The sequence below is a fragment of the Equus przewalskii genome, chromosome 21, assembly GCF_037783145.1.
Source record: "Equus przewalskii isolate Varuska chromosome 21, EquPr2, whole genome shotgun sequence".
Classification (NCBI taxonomy): domain Eukaryota; kingdom Metazoa; phylum Chordata; class Mammalia; order Perissodactyla; family Equidae; genus Equus; species Equus przewalskii.
The window spans coordinates 19,676,721-19,692,808 of NC_091851.1; the positions used below are offsets into that span (position 1 = coordinate 19,676,721).

At 54.7% G+C, this 16,088-nt stretch overlaps 2 protein-coding genes across 2 annotated transcripts; one reads left to right on the forward strand and one right to left on the reverse strand.

Moving 5' to 3' along the window:
* The first annotated feature begins 2,384 nt into the window (after positions 1–2,384).
* On the forward strand, positions 2,385–4,495 carry AVP (arginine vasopressin). The gene is made up of 3 exons (XM_070588449.1): positions 2,385–2,564; positions 3,896–4,097; positions 4,271–4,495. The coding sequence occupies exons 1-3, from the start codon at positions 2,445–2,447 to the stop codon at positions 4,438–4,440; spliced, it is 492 nt and encodes a 163-aa protein (XP_070444550.1). The 5' UTR covers positions 2,385–2,444; the 3' UTR covers positions 4,441–4,495.
* Positions 4,496–11,943: 7,448 nt separating this feature from the next.
* On the reverse strand, positions 11,944–12,980 carry OXT (oxytocin/neurophysin I prepropeptide). The gene is made up of 3 exons (XM_070588450.1): positions 12,732–12,980; positions 12,215–12,416; positions 11,944–12,100 (listed from the first exon to the last, which is right to left on the reverse strand). The coding sequence occupies exons 1-3, from the start codon at positions 12,849–12,851 to the stop codon at positions 12,045–12,047; spliced, it is 378 nt and encodes a 125-aa protein (XP_070444551.1). The 5' UTR covers positions 12,852–12,980; the 3' UTR covers positions 11,944–12,044.
* Between the last annotated feature and the right edge of the window lie 3,108 nt (positions 12,981–16,088).

Here is a 16,088-nt window from a genome sequence, read left to right on the forward strand (position 1 = left end):
TCCAGGGAACACAAAAAGTTGTTCAGTGATGGAAATGTCATCGTAATATACCACATGGCTTAGCGCAGAGGGCAGATTTGCGGTCTAACTCATAATACTGATCTAACCATTATGATATCATTATATCAAGAAAATGGTAGGTGGGAGAGTACATCTGGGGGAGGGCAAGGAGGGACTGGAAAGAGCTAAATCCTCCCTTTTAAAATGATGTGTAAGTCAAGATAATGAGCCGAGGTGTAGGAGACGGAAGGATGGAGAAGGTGTGAAGAAGTACCTAAGACATATAAAGCAGGTATAGAAGGCGTGTGGGGTATCTGGAGGGTCCAGTTACGTGTGGTGCCGTACTTGCAATGCAGCAGTCAGCACAGGAATGAGACTTTTTCCAGCCAGTGGGGGTTCCAAGAAGGTGGGTATTGGGAGAAGCAGGCCCTCTCGTTCTGGAGGTAGAGTTTGAGGAGGCCCTAGTGTGGGAGGCAAGTCTTAGAACAATGATCCTGGTAGACACAGCCGGTCAGAACACACACGTGCTGGCCCGTCCCAGGGCCTGAGCCCTTCAGTTAGTGTAGCCCCATCCGTTTTCAGATGATAACTTGGACCTGAAGCGCAGAGAGGGTAAGGTGCTGGGCCAAGGCCACACGGTCTGCCCCTACCCCAGCCTGCCCCCTCCAACCCCCAGAGTGTCAGCAGGGCAACAGTTTGGACCCAGCTTCTTTCTAGGCCATGAGTGGAATGAAAGTGTTCCTCCTGGGTTAACCCAGGAAGCTACTCTCTCTGGAAAAATCTCTTCAGCTCTTAATAAGAGTAATGGCATTAATAATACAATACTACTATTAATTAACTCTACAGTGGTGCAGGCCCTTTTCTAAACCTCTTCTATATTACGTGAGTTCAGTCCTCACAACAGCCCTGTGAGCTGGGTCCTGGAAGCTCTTCCCTACTTTACACTGGAGGAAAGCGAGGCACAGAGAGGTCAAGTGACCTGCCCACGTCATGAAGTTTCGAGCAACAGGGGCCAGATTTCAACAGGCCATTGGGCTCCAGCGTCCTCACAGCCTCTAAGGGGATGTTCCTAAAAAGCCAGCGTCAGGTCCTGAGTGTGGAAGGCCCCCTCCCTGGGATGCTGGACCCCCTCACAGCACTTGGTGGGGAGGAGGCAGCTGTGTCCCCTGGAGCTTCCTTGCAGCCCCCTGGAGAGGAGGCCAAGAGCCTGGGGAGAGCTGGGGGTCGTGCAAAGCCCACGAGGTGTGGGGTGGTTAGCCTGGGTCCCAGGACCAGGGGGGCAATCTGGTGGCCCAGAGGAGGGACTCTTCGGCCCCTTCAACCCACCAGCCCCGGGTCATGTATTAAAGGCTGCTTTCTCAAGCTGAGCCCATTTGACTGTCTTCCCTCCCCTAGCCCCATAGCCCTGGTGTCCCCACTCCCACCCCAGGCCTGAGATGGGACCTGCCCTGCTGCCCACAAAATAGGGACCTGGCAGGGGTAAGAACTGGGGCAAGCTGGCTATCAGCTTCCTTGGGGTTCCCCCACCCTTGAACCTACTGGGTCTGCGTTTCTCCTTTCCCCCATAGAAGCTCCCCTACCCCCATGTTCCTGCCTCAGAGGGGAGTGATGGGGACATGACAAAAAGCTGTCCCCAAGGCCCCTGGTCTCTGAGCCCCTGGACCCTGCTCTGGGTGTATGTGGGGTGGGGCGTCCTCAGCTTCCCCCGGAAGCCTGCTCCACCCAGCCTGTGGGAATGGCACTGAGTCCATGTTGGCCCCTTGCCTCCATAACTGCGGCCCCATGGACTACCACGGGGCTGCAGGCAGCAGTTCCCTTTCCTGAGGCAGCCAGGATAAAGCCCTCTGTCCCCACCACCTTGGGTGTGTGCCCTTCTTGGTCACTTGTCTTCTCATAAGGCTAAGCCTCCCAGTGGGGTCCCGCACACCTGACTGTCCCCTGCCCCACCACTCCTGGGCCAGGGTCTGACACTTCTCCATACATACCAGCCCCTGGGGTCCCCCTTGCCCCATTCCCAGGGGGCTGTGTCAAGGGACAGGGCTCACAGACCCCCAGCTTCTTCTGGGCAGCCAGAAAGCTTGGAGACGGTCTCCAGGAGACCCCTGTCTGTCCCCCTCCCTGAGTCCGGAGAGCCGCAATCACAGTCTTGACAGCTCCTGTCACACCATGCCATACTGCTGCCAATGACAGCCCGGAGGCCGGTACCACTCCCCCTGCCGCCCCCCCTCCCCGCACAGACAGGCCCACGTGTGTCCCCAGATGCCTGAATCACTGCTGACGCCTTGGGACCTGGTGGCCGTGGGCTCCTGGGGAGCCACAGGGGAAGGGGGGTGGCGGCCACGTCGCCTCTGGGGGAACACCTGCGGACATAAATAGGCAGCCAGCGAAGGCAGCGCAGCACAGTCCACAGAGCAGCATCGCTCACTGTGCCCACCTGTGCCAGGATGCCTGACACCATGCTGCCCGCCTGCTTTCTCGGCCTGCTGGCCTTTACCTCCGCTTGCTACTTCCAGAACTGCCCAAGGGGTGGCAAGAGGGCCATGTCCGACCTGGAGCTGAGACAGGTACAACCACAGCCATCTGAGGGCTGCCGGGAAGGGGCCGAGTCCCAGGGCCAGTACCACAGTGCAAGGGCTAGGCAAGGGCGATGTCGTGGGAGAGGCAGGCTTTAGGGGAGTGCCCAGAAGAAGGAGAGAGGCTTGGCATGGCCAGGCAGAGGGGACCAGGCTGCCAGCAGGCTAGGGTGTGCGGCAGGGCTTCCTGGAACCATCCTCATCTAGACAAGGGGTGCAGGAAACAGACGTTTCCCCAGTAACTGGGCTTGGGCCTAGGTGAGGAGAACTGGGCAGCAAAGCCTCCTCTGCGCCCATGGGTGCCTATCATCCAGGACTGGCTGGAGCAGCAGAGGATCTGTCCACCCTGGCGTTCGGGGCCTTCTGCATCCAGCTCCCAGCCTCTCCTAGCCACTGGCTTCCCCGTCCCCAGACAGAAGCAGGCCATTTCTCTGAGCTTGCTTGAGTGGGAGGTGTCACCCAAGCACCCTGTAAGAAAGTTCTGCTGGGTACCTTGCCCAATTCTCTCGTGCTGCATGTCCAGGCGATTTCCTTTTATTCTATTTTCAGCAGAGCTGAAGGAAATCCAGTTACCATGTTCAATTCTTTCCAGGTTACAGGCGGCTCAATTTTGAGCTAGTGAACAAGCTAGGGTGTGTAGGGGGGCAGCACCCACCTTCCCTCTGCTTGGCACCTTTGGGAGCCTGAGTCCCCCCTGGTGCCTCATGACCCCCTCTAGGGCTCAGGCCTCTGCCACTCACGTGGTTAGTCCACAGGCAGGTAAGTAGAGGTCAGGGTTCCAGTGAGGCCCATCAGCTGGGGGGCGGGGGTGGAGGGCAAGGCTGGAGAAGGGACAGGAAATGGGAGGAAGGGCCTGGATGTGTCGGGGCAGGCGGGGGCCCGCCTCACCCCCACCCGCCTTCCCGCGCCACGCGGTGGGGAGGGAGGTGCTAGAGATCCAGCTTGAGCCAAGGGGCAGGGGAGAAAGGTCTAGATTAGGGGGTGGGTGGTGGGCAGCCGAGAGAGGAGGAAGGTCTCCCCCATGCTGCAGCCCATGCGAAACCCCGCCCTCAACGGAGCGGGAGGATGCTGAAGGCTGTCACCGAGAGCCGGTCCTCAGTCACCTGAAAACAAAGGGAGTTTAGATTTTGACCCCCCTCCTTTGACCGTTCTGGGGCCAGAACAGCGCCAGAGCGACCCCGAACCTCCGGGGCTCCTCTGCCGGCCCTCGCCGCCCAGAGGGGCCCGGACTCCCCGCCCGCCTCACCCTCCTGCCTCGCGGGTCCCCCGACGGAGCCCGGCTCGCCGCCCCGGCTGCCGGCTCACCCCTGCCCTCCCGCCAGTGCCTCCCCTGCGGCCCCGGGGGCAAAGGGCGCTGCTTCGGGCCCAGCATCTGCTGCGGGGACGAGCTGGGCTGCTTCGTGGGCACGGCCGAGGCGCTGCGCTGCCAGGAGGAGAACTACCTGCCGTCGCCCTGCCAGTCGGGCCAGAAGCCTTGCGGGAGCGGGGGCCGCTGCGCCGCCGCCGGCATCTGCTGCAACGACGGTGCGCGCGCGGCGGGGTGGCCTGGGTCCGGCCCAGGGCGGGCGGGGTGGCACCGGGACCCGGTGGGGCGGGCGGGGCGGGCCGATCTGGGTCTGGTCCCGGTGCGGGCAGTGCAGGCACCCGAGGTGCGCCCCCAGCCGCCCGCGCCGCCGCTCAGACTGTGCCTCCTGCAGAGAGCTGCGTGACAGAGCCCGAGTGCCGGGAGGGCGCCGGCCTCCCCCGCCGCGCCCGCGCCAGCGACCGGAGCAACGCCACCCAGCTGGACGGCCCGACCGGGGCCCTGCTGCTGCGGCTGGTGCAGCTGGCCGGGGCGCCCGAGCCCGGCGAGCCCGGCGTCTACTGAGCCCCCGCCGCCCCGCCCGCCCTCGCAACACGAAAAATAAACCTTCTAAAATGCACTGGCTGGTGTCTGTCTCCGTCTCGTCTCTCGGGGTGGGGATGGGAGCGGGGCGGGGGGCGTGGTGGTGGGAAGATGGATCGCGGACACCGCAGCCCCCGCCCCAGCCAGTCCCCAGATCCTGTAGGGGAAGAGATCTTGGGCCCGCAGAGTTCTAGACAAAACTAAGGACCGGGCGACCTGGAGGGGTGAGGAGAGACAGGAACAGGACGAGACTGGCCGTGGAGGAGCTGGGTTCGGGGATCCTCTGGCAGAGGGATAGAAGTAAAGGCAGAGAAGGAGAAAGACACGTGTGAACAAGATAGCAAGAGAGACAGAAATAGTAGAACGATGGAGAGAGAGAGACATCGAGAGTGATGGAGAGAAGAGAGAGAGAAAGGCAGAAGGGAACGACAGCCAAGGGGTGACCAGGAGTTCCTGTCCCCATTTACATCCCAGGAGACTGAGGCACAAAGAGCTTCATGGACCCACCCAGGTCCCCAGATTCCCAGTCCACTGTCTATTTCATCCAAGGCTGTGCTTTGCGCTGGGGAGTGCGGAGGGGGGGGTGGGGGGGCGGGGGGGGGGCCGCGGGGGGGGGGCGCGGGGTCGGGGAGGCAACATCACCCCCGAGCCAGCAGAGAGAGGGCCAGGTGCAGTCTGTCCAGGAGGAAACTGAACTCCCCCCACTGGGGCCCCTCAGCCAGTGTGGGAGACTGAGAACCTAGCTACATGTTTTCGTCGTTCCCCCCACCCCCTTCCAGCTACATAAACCACACACACACTGAGACAAACATGGACCATGGACAAGAGAATAATTGTTAGGGATGTGCTCTGTGATTCTTGACCACAGTCACAGATCCAGACCGTGAGATACTCAATCAGAAGCACAGACACACCCAGAGAAACACAGAGATGACAGACACGATGACGGGCAGGCATATGTACACACTCGCACGTGCGCACTCACGTTAGGACCTTCCATCCTTTGACACATGCAGCTTCAGGGCAGATATCCGCTGGCATTTGGCCATTGCTCTTCTCTGTCCTTTGTCCCCTCCATCTCATCCTCCCCTTTATCCCCTTTCCGGGGCACTCCCCTCTCTTGCCCCGCCCCCCAGCTCCTTGGCCCTCTCTTGCTTCTCTCTTTGTCACCCTGCCTCCCTCTCCTGCCTCTTCTGCCCCCTCACCCCTCCATTACCTCTCATCCTCTCTCTGCCCGCTCTGTTCTCTGCATCCTCTACTTGGGATTTATTGCTCCAGGACTTGATGCCACACGGGGCTACATCTCCTCTGGAATCCTCTGCTGATTTGGAGGCCAGAAGGGAGCACAGGCAGAGAGGAGTCACCTTGAGCCCTGACCCCAACACCCCGTCTTGGGGCAGAGCCTCCTGACTCAGTCTCAGTTAGCCCTGGCCGGGGTCCAGGTGCCAAGCCAAGATCAGGCTGTCTTCTGTCTTAGAGCTCCGCTTTGCTCTCACCCCTGACCCAGGTCAGTGTCCAGCATGAGTAAGTCTAGCATGTGTGTGTGTGTGTGTGTTTGTGTAGGAGCCCTGCAGGCTTCTATCCCTGCCGTGGCCTCCTGCCTCTGCCCCACTGCGGCCCACTCAGGGCCAGTCCCCAGGTCCGGGAAGGGCTGGAACAGGACCAGACCTAAGGGGAATTTAGTACCCCTTCTAGATGGAGGGAGGTGGGAAGGGCAGCTGGTTTTTAAAAGATGGATCACAGAGCTAAATGTAAAATCTAAAACTATAAAACATCTTGAGGAAAATACAGGAGAAATTCTTTATGACCTCGAGATAGGCAAAGATTTTTTAGCTCCAACACCAAAAGCAAAAGCCATAAAAGAAGAAATTTGATACATTTGGAATTCATCAAAATTAAGAACTTCTGCTCTTTAAAGGACAATATCAAGAGAATGAAATGCAAGCCACAGACTGGGAGAAAAGATTTACTACCACATGACGTATAAAGGACTTATATCCGGAATATATAAAGACCTCCCCAAACTCAATAATAATACAACCCAACTTTTAAAATGGGCAAAAGATTGAAGCAAATACTTCACCAAATAAGATGTATAGATGGCAAATAAACACATGTAAAGGTGTTCAACATCATTAATCATTAGGAAAATGCAAATTAAAACCACAGTGATATATCCATTACAAGGGCTTTTTTAAAAAAAAAAAAAACAAGAGAGAGCTGATCATATCAGCTGCTGACAAGGATGTGGAGCAATTGGAACTCTCAGCTATTGTTGGTGAGGATGCAAGATCAGTCAACCACTCTGAAAAACAGTCTCATAGTTTCTCATAAAGTTAACCTTAAAATTACCATTTCACTCAGCAACCCCATTAATATAATAGGTAGTTACCAAGTGAAATGAATATCTACATTCGCACAAAAACCTGCGTGTGGATGTTCACAGTGGCTCTATTCGTGATCACCAAAGCTTTATATGTTTTAAACAGATTGAACTATGATCCGTTTTGAGTTAGTTTTTGTAGAGAGCGCCAGCTACGGCTCGACGTTCGTGTTTTGCATCTGGACATCCATTTGTCCCGGCACTGTTTGTTGAAATGACTATTCTTTCGCCACTCAATCGTCTCCATAACTTTCTCGAAATCTTTGAGCTATCTGCATGTGAGTCCATTTCTGGCCTCTAATCTGCTCCATTGATCTGCAGATCCATCCTTTCTCCAGCCCCACCCTGTCTCGAACACGGTAGCTTTATAGAAAGTCTGGAAATCAGCTCGAGTGACTCTTCCGACTCTGTTCTTTCTCAGAATTGGTTTGGCTATTTTAGCTCCTTTGCCCTTTCATACCAATTTTAGAATCAACGTAATGATTTCTACAGAAAAAAAATCCTCTGAGAGTTTGATGGGAATTGCATAGTAATAGAATTGTACTGGGGGGCTTTGGGACAAAGAAGGAAAAAAAAAAAGATTAGCAACAGATGTTAGCCCAGGGCCAATCTTTAAAAAAATAAATAAAAATAAATAAAGAAATCTGCTAGCAAGTGGGCTTCACAAAGCTGAGTAACAAGTTAGGGATCTTTACAAGTTAGAAATGTTCACCGTCCCAGGCACCAAGGGCTTCACAGCACTTTCCCCTTAAGCTTCTGCATTAGCCTGTGCTTCCTGGGGTGGCAGGCGGATCCCAAGAGGAATCAGAGAGGAAGGGGTGGGGTTGTGCACACTCCTTTCCTCGCAGACCCCCCATCAGATCAGCTGCTTCTTTCTCCCCAGGGAGGAGTATTAGCTCAAGGAAACCCCTCTACATGGAAAGAAATATCAGCACCTCTGCCCCATGGACAATCATCATTTATGATGCTGGAAAAAGTTTTGGTATAATTCCACACCATTCCAGATTTAAAAACTACACCAACCTTAGTAGGTATGGAAGATAAGCGAACTTGCTTACCCCTACAGAAAACAGAAAATGCTGCCCTTCAAACTTGTTCTGGAGGGCCTCACTCATACAGTGTGACATAAAAATAAATCATAGCAATAAATGTTTGATGGGGGTCGGCTCCATGGCCGAGAGGTTAAGTTCACGCACTCCGCTTTGGCGGCCCAGGATTTCCCTGGTTTGGATCCTAGGCGCAGACACGGCACCGCTCGTCAGGCCATGCTGAGGCAGCATCCCACATGCCACAGCCAGAAGGACCCACAACTAAAATATACAACTATGTACTGGGGAGATTTGGGGAGAAAAAGCAGGAGGAAAAAAAAGGAGATTCACAACAGTTGTTAGCTCAGGTGCCAATCTTAAAAAAAAACAAATAATAAGTGTTGGATGATGCAGTTGAAGTTTATAGTTTTTAGACAGGAGAGCTCTGTCCTAAAGCTTCCCATAGCTGCAAAGAGCTCATCTCCGACGTTGCCCACAGTACCCAGGTATGCACACATACGCGTTTTTATCTTACAAATTAGTATCATTTCATAATCCATATGTACTAATTTGTGCATTTTTTAGCAAAGTAAATTTGAAGCATCTTTTCATATCAGAAGAATTACTTCTACCACAATCTTTTTGTTTTTTAGCTTTATTATGAGAAAGTTCAAATATACAAAAAAGTAGAACCAATAGACAAAGACCCCTCGGGTACCCCACCCCTTTAGCTTCATTATCAACATGGGGTCACTTATTTCTTTTCTACCCCCACCCCTGTGAACACTGCATTGTGCATCTCAAAAGAGAGGGACTCTTCTTAAAAATATGACCACAGATTGTCATCACACACACACATGCACACACACACACACACACGCACGCACACAAACCCCAATCGCAAATTCAACAGTATATTATCATCATGAGATATTCAGGCACTGTTCGAATTTCCCCAAACATTTCATGAATACATTTTTTGCAATTCATTGACATCTGAGTCTGTCTTTTTTTAAGGCGCAAAAGAGAATGTGGATCCTCATGGCCTTCTACTGTCTTATATTCCTGAACTTCTTGCAGGGAATAGCTTCCCAACTCTTTCTATTGTAATCCTTACAAGCAGGTGTCATCATCAGATGACTTTTTTGTGTCTATATCACCTAGTGTAGCCTTGCTTGTTTAGTTATATATTAAAATAATGTTATTTTTAATAAATTACTTTCCTTTTGTCTACTTTATATCCCTGCTAGGACTAATTATATATTTTTGAAATTGTGTGTAGGTAGGCATATTATCTAGGAATTTCACTTCCTGATAATAAAGTGAATTCACAAAGTACTAATTACACAAAGGGGGAGTTGGGAACCACCGCCCTGGACAAGCCCCAGGCACTTTGCGGGTCTGAAGGGGACATTCCAACGAGGACCAAGGCCCCTGGGAGCGAGCAACAGAGAAGAGAGAAGAATGACAAGGAGCTCCATCTGGCCACTGAACGATGTCACTTGGCATGCGTTTCCTCAGCAACTCTCCCAGCTCCTCCCCAGCTCGTCCGTGGGACCCAGGATGATGTCAGCTCTGGAACATCCCTAAGAAAAGAAGTATTAATTGGACCCTGTGTTTTTGAAGCTAGAAAAGAAAACACTGCCGGCCTTTGGATCCCAGGGAAAGAATGGGACAGTGGGCAGATGCTAGAGGCCATGGGGGGACTCTGCACTCTCTCCCAAGGGTGGGGAAAGCTGGGCTGACACCCCTCTGCTCTGTGTTAGCCACTGGGGTTTGGAGGGTATGCAGGGCACTCAGGGCAGAGAGGGCGGTCCCAGGGGAGATCCTGGGCTTCCTGCTGACGTGGCAGGTGGACAAGCTTGGAAAAGCACAAACTGTAACCACATCTCTGGTGGAGGAGTATAGTTCCCACTGGTCACTTCCCCTTTCTGTCTGTGGTTTCTGAGGGACCACAGAACCTTGACGACTTTCCTCAGATACTCATGTGTATGTATCACATACTTCACCACAGCTGACTGAACAGGACCCACTTTGACTCATCTCTCATCCCTTCAGTGACTAACGCCCCCTCCACCCCTCCCTCGCCAAATAGGAGGCCGGAGGAGGGACCTGCTGGGACAGGCCCAGCAGGAGCCCCAGTCTAAGATGTTGGCCACTGGGCTTTCAAAAGCCTCATCTCTATTCTCTGCATACTTCTCAGCAATCATAATCTTTTTTTCATTTTAAAAAACTTTTATTCAAGTATAATATAATACAATAGTCAACAAATCACATTTGCATAGTTTGATGAATTTTCATAGATGGAACACACCTGTTTTATCAGCTCTCAGGCCAAGAAATATGACCTGCACCCCAGAAGCCCCCTCCCAACCCTTCCAGTCACTGCCCCACCCAAGACCTCTAGCGCCATGGCTTAGTTCTGCCTGTTTTTGTAATTTATATAAAGAGGCTTACAGACCTCTTTAGTATACTATCTCTCTCCACTCTGTCTGTGGAACCCACACACTGCTCGGTGTCGGGTGGGGTGGGAGGCAGCTGAGCGCATTCCGGTTGCTCTGTAGTCCTTCTGATTCGGCCTCAACACAGGGTTGACATAAGGGAAGCCATATTGTAGAAAAGAAGGCATACTCTGACTTTGAATGACCTCTGACTAACACAGCTGGATACGCACCCTCCAGGAGACACACATGCTTTATGGATTTATGGCCCCTGCTTACAGATATACCTCTCAGCTGCGATAAGATAACTTTTTTAACTTCCCTAGGAATGTGATAACCCCTGGACAGAGATTCTATACTGGTATCCATCATCGATGACAATTGAAAGATCTGATGTGGCGACTCCCAGTCTGGGTCAACACCCCTGACCCCCTCCCCTATAGCCCACTAGCCTGTATAACTGCTCAAGATTCTGTACCCCTTTAAGACGGTTCTTTAGGATGCTAGTCCACCATCTTCTGATCCGCTAGCTCATCACTTAATAAAATGCCCTTTCTCTGCCACCATCTTGCCTCTTGACAGACTGGCTTTTGTCTTGTGGTGAGCAGATCGTGCCCTTTGCATGGTAACACTCCAGGGGGTGAGAAAGCCACAGAAATAACATTTTAAAATTACTAACAGATAGTGATGCTCCTGTTTTATTTGGAGCGGGAGTGTGGCCATGGGCCTTCTGAAATTGCCTGCCCACAGCAGGGGTAAGAGCACGGGTGGGTGTTCTGGAGAAGGATCAGGCTTTTATTGACTCCCAAAACTGTCTTTGATCCAGGAATAGGTGAGAAGAGTAGGTTGAGGGAGTCTCTCTGTTTGTTCCTGTCCTTTGTGTTCTGTGGTCATTTCTGTGGCTGGGGGCTCCCAGGAGTCCCTGCCCTGCAGGTCCCCAATGCTGCCACATTCCTTTACTGCACAGGCAGGAGCAGGGCTGCTGTGTTCACTCCAGCACTGGGGACCCAGGGCCTCCTTGGCAGGACAATGAGCAACAGGCATGGGTGGTGCTGGTCCTCAAGCCATCCTCCCCAGCTTGGCCACCTCTTCTGAGACACCAACTGTCGCCTGTGGCCTGTCTGAGAGTCTGGAACCCGGAAACATGCAGGCCTTCAGCTGCCCCAGCCAAGCTCCAGTCCCCTCGGCCAGCTCTCCGTGACTCAAGCCTCCTTCCCGACATCAGGAAGTCATTCACTCTCCACTGACCACTTGCCTTTCCTCTGTTTCCCTGTCAGACCCTTAGCTCTGTCGCTTTGGACCTTTGAAAGTTCCTCTCAAGCGCAGCCTGCTGTAGGCCCCCAGCTCTCTTGGGAGTCAGCAGGGGGCTGTTTCCATCTCCCTTGGAGTCCGCCCTGTGGTCCCCCTCCTTCCTCCACCCCGTAGAAGATCGCTGTCGAGAGAACAGCGCGCCCTCCCTCCCCGGGGCAGCAGAACCCAACGCCGCTCCCCTTGGCTCCGAATTCCTGCTCAGAACTCTTGAGAGGGAGCCGGGACGCAGGGCTAGCCGGGCGCGATCTTCTACCGTCCCTCCCCCACCGACGCCCACCCCATACCCTCCCCTCCCAGCTGTGACACTTAGACGCGAGTCGAGTTGGAGAGGGAAAAATCTGCTTTATTTTATTTTCATTATTTCTGGAGGTGGCTATGGAGGGGACGAAGGGTGCCCTCCGACAGGGTCCGGGGCCGATCGGCTCAGCGCTGGGAGAAGGCGGCCTCGTGGTCGCAGGAGGGATCGGCGAGGCAGCCGTCTGGAAGGAGACGCCAGGTCAGGGGCCGCCCCGGCCCGCCCCGGCCCCGGTCCCCCGGCCCCCAGGCCCCCGCCCCGGCCCCGCGCCCCCGACCTCGCCCCGGCGCCGGCTCACCCGGGCTGCAGCAGATGCCGGCGGCGGCGCAGCGGCCCCCGCTCCCGCAAGGCTTCTGGCCCGACTGGCAGGGCGACGGCAGGTAGTTCTCCTCCTGGCAGCGCAGCGCCTCGGCGGTGCCCACGAAGCAGCCCAGCTCGTCCCCGCAGCAGATGCTGGGCCCGAAGCAGCGCCCTTTGCCCCCGGGGCCGCAGGGGAGGCACTGGCGGGAGGGCAGGGGTGAGCCGGCAGCCGGGGCGGCGAGCCGGGCTCCGTCGGGGGACCCGCGAGGCAGGAGGGTGAGGCGGGCGGGGAGTCCGGGCCCCTCTGGGCGGCGAGGGCCGGCAGAGGAGCCCCGGAGGTTCGGGGTCGCTCTGGCGCTGTTCTGGCCCCAGAACGGTCAAAGGAGGGGGGTCAAAGTCTCCCACATTCCTTCGTTCCCAGGCGGGTCTGGCGCGGGGAAGGGAGTGGCCGGGGCGACCCTGGGCTGCGGGTCCCTGCGCCCCCGGCGCGGGGGGACCAGGGCTGGGGCGCTCACCTTGCGCACGTCGAGGTCCAGCGCGGCCCTCTTGCCGCCCAGGGGGCAGTTCTGGATGTAGCAGGCGGAGGTCAGCGCCAGGAGGCCGAGCAGGCAGCAGGCGAGGCTGGGGCCGGCCATGGTGCGGGTGCGCTGGGTCCGGGTCGGTGGCTGCGGCCGGCTCCTCGCCCGGCCTTTTTATGCCTGGGGGCCGCGCGGGCGGAGTGCTGGCTAAGAGGGTCGCTGCATGACTGGTCACAGCGGGTCGCTGCGGGTCAGGTCCTGGGCGCCCTCATTTGTAGGGGCCAGACCCGGCCAGGTCAAGGTCACTGCGTCAGCTAAGGGCTAATGGACCGGGCGCCGATATTGAATGCTGCGCGGGGGGAAGGTAGCCGGTGCGGTGGCCTGGGCCGCTAGGGTGGGACAGGGAGTATGGGGCCTGGGGGCAGTGTGGCTCAATCAAGTACTATGTAGCCCATTCCCAGTAGCTGGGAGTGAGGGGAAAACGGTGGGCACTCCCCCTCCAGGCCAGAAGAGGCTCTGGCAGGACTTTCCATCTCTGGGCCTCTTGGGGCACCACATTGCATCCTCGTCCCCTCTGTCAGGAAGGTCTCCTCTTTCTGAACCTAAATTTCATGAAACCCACCCCTCACCCCCACTCCCCACACCAACACCCACTTCCCCGCACCTGGAACTCAGATGCTTAAGAGCTTTGTTTTCTCTAACCCCTAACTGAAATTCAGCTTTCCTTCAGTTATGAGGCAGGCAACAAACCACAGTGGAATTTGCAATACCTGTGGCTTTGTCACAAATCGAAATGACAGACGTCCTCCTATCACATTACAGCTATTGCAAATGTCTCTAAACCCTGTTTAGGCTCGTCATCACTTTGAAATTACGGCCTTTATTGGCCCTGCCACTAGATCTTGTTATCTAATGCTTTAAATAAAGAAGCACATTTGTGACTATATCAAAAACGTCTTTCAACATTTTGATACTTGAATATAAATACAATTGGTTTCTTTTGTAATCCCATGTCTTTTGTTTTATGCATTTAGAAAGAGTGTTTTTTTTTTTTGCGTTTTAATATAACTCAAAATGAAAATAATTAAAAATGAAAGAAAGACAGACTGCCTCGGTGGAAGGGGTGCTGGTCCGTTTCACAGACAGGGAGATGCTCAGCACGGATCCTCCTTGGAGAAGGGATTTGCCACCCAGGTGCTGGGAGTGTGGTCAGCCGACGGCCTTCAGCTGGAAGTAGCCCACCCAGAGCCTGCCTCAGCTGCTACAGCCGTCTGGCCCAAGCCACACCCTTCCCTGGTGGCCGCATCCAATGACTGCTCCATTTTGGCCCAAGGCTGGACAACTCTGAAGGCCTATTTCAGCTCCCTGTGGGATCAACTGAGGCCAGCATGGAAGTTTCCCCTCTGCCCAATCCTGTTTTGGCCCCCTCCTTTCCACAGGCGTAGGTCCCAAGGGCCCTTGGTGATAAGCATGCCAGTCTGCTCTCCAGGGCACCCAGCCTGCAGTAGCACAGAAGAAATGAGGCCAATGTTAGAAAAAGCAGACTCAGCAGGGCCAGTCCCTCAATGTCACCCCCAGGAGAAGAGACTGGGACAGCCCCAAGCCTTTCCTCCACGCTTGTTGATCCTCTTCGAGAAGGGTGTTGAGGCCACCGGGGCTGAGAAGGTCACAGAGCCCGGCTGACCCTGAGTCACTGGTGTGAGCTGCCCGCCACTAAGGAACTGGTCAGGCCCACCTGGACTACCAGTCAGCAGCTGATCTTGTTTCTCATCCAAATCAGTTCATTGGCATTGCCAGGCCAGAAGGGCAAGCAAGGGCTTGACCCCAGCCTTGGTCCCAGAAAGGCCTGCCGCCTGCCTGTGGGCACGCTGACCTCACTCAAGTTAACGCATGCACATAAGTTACCGCAGCTTAAGGGCCCCACGGGCGGCAGCCCTTCCTCTGTCCCGCAACTGCTCCTCTGAAGATGCTCTGGGTCCCAGGATAGGTGCTTGGAAACACCAGTGACCCAGACAAAAAGCCCTGCCCTCAGGGGCCTCTATGCTAGTCGGGGGAAGAGGCAGTAGACAATGAACCGATTTCAGCAGGCGAGCGGGCAGCGCGCTATGGAGAAAAAGGGGGTGCTGGTTGCAATCTTCCTTAGGGTGCTGGGTGGAGGCTTTTGTGGAGATGATGTCTGACACTTGAAGGAGGTGAGGAAAGCTGCCGTGTGGCTATCTAGGGTGGACTTGTTTTCTGTTGCTATGTAACAAATTACCACAAATCCAGCCGCTTAACACAGCACCCACTTACTCTCCTACAGTTTCTGTGAGTCTGGGCACGGTTCAGCTGGGTCCTCCGCTCAGGGTCTCCCAGGGCTGCAGTCAAGATGTCAGCCAGGCTGCATTCCTTTCTGGAGCCTGGGAGACTGTCGGGTGAATTTATTTCCTTGCAGCTGTGGAACCCACCGGCGCTTGCTTCTTCAAGGCCAGCAACAGAGAGGAGTCTCCGGGCTTCAAGTCCCTGAGTGCAGGGAAGCCCCTTTTAAAGGGCTCTTCTGATTAGGCCAGGCCCATCAGGATCACAATCCTTTTAACTCAAAGCCAAACTTATTAATTTCTGTAATTGGGGCCTTAATTACACCTGTAAAATCCCTTTCCATTTACCATATAATGTAGTATCATCCTGGGAGTGACACCCTATCACTTTGGTCATATTCTTCTATTGGTTAGAAGAAAGTTACAGGTCCTACATCCATATGCAACAGGAGATTACACAAAGGTGTGGATACAAGTGGCAGAATCACAGCAGCCATTTTAGAATTCTGCCTGCCATGTAGGGGAGCATGCTAGGCAGGGGAAAGAGCAAGTGCAAAGGTCCTGAGGTGGGAATGTGTGTGGCATGTTCAAGGAATGGCAGTGTAGCTGAAGCAGAGAGACTGGGGTCAGAACAGTAATGTGGGGCCAAATGAAATGGGGAGCCAGAGAGGGCTCTGAGCAGAGGAGCGACATGATTGGATTTCCATGTTGTTACGACAACTTTGGACATTGTGTTGTGAAAAGGCTGTGGGGCAAAGGTAGGATCAGGGAAGCCATGAGGAAGCTATTGCAGCAATCCCTGAGAGGGATGATGGCAGGCTGGACTGAGGGGGTCGGGCACATGAGGGGAGAAGTCATCCAATTCTGAGTGTATTTAGAAGGAAGACCAGCTGGGGTTGGCTGATGGGTTGGATATGGGTGGGAGATAAAAAGAGGAGTTGAAGATGACTCCAAGGCTTTTGGCCTGAGCAATGGGAAGGACAGAGCTGCCAACAGCTGGGATTGGAACCCTGAGGGTGGTACAGATTTGAGTTGGGAGGGGAAGGAGCTCAGTGTG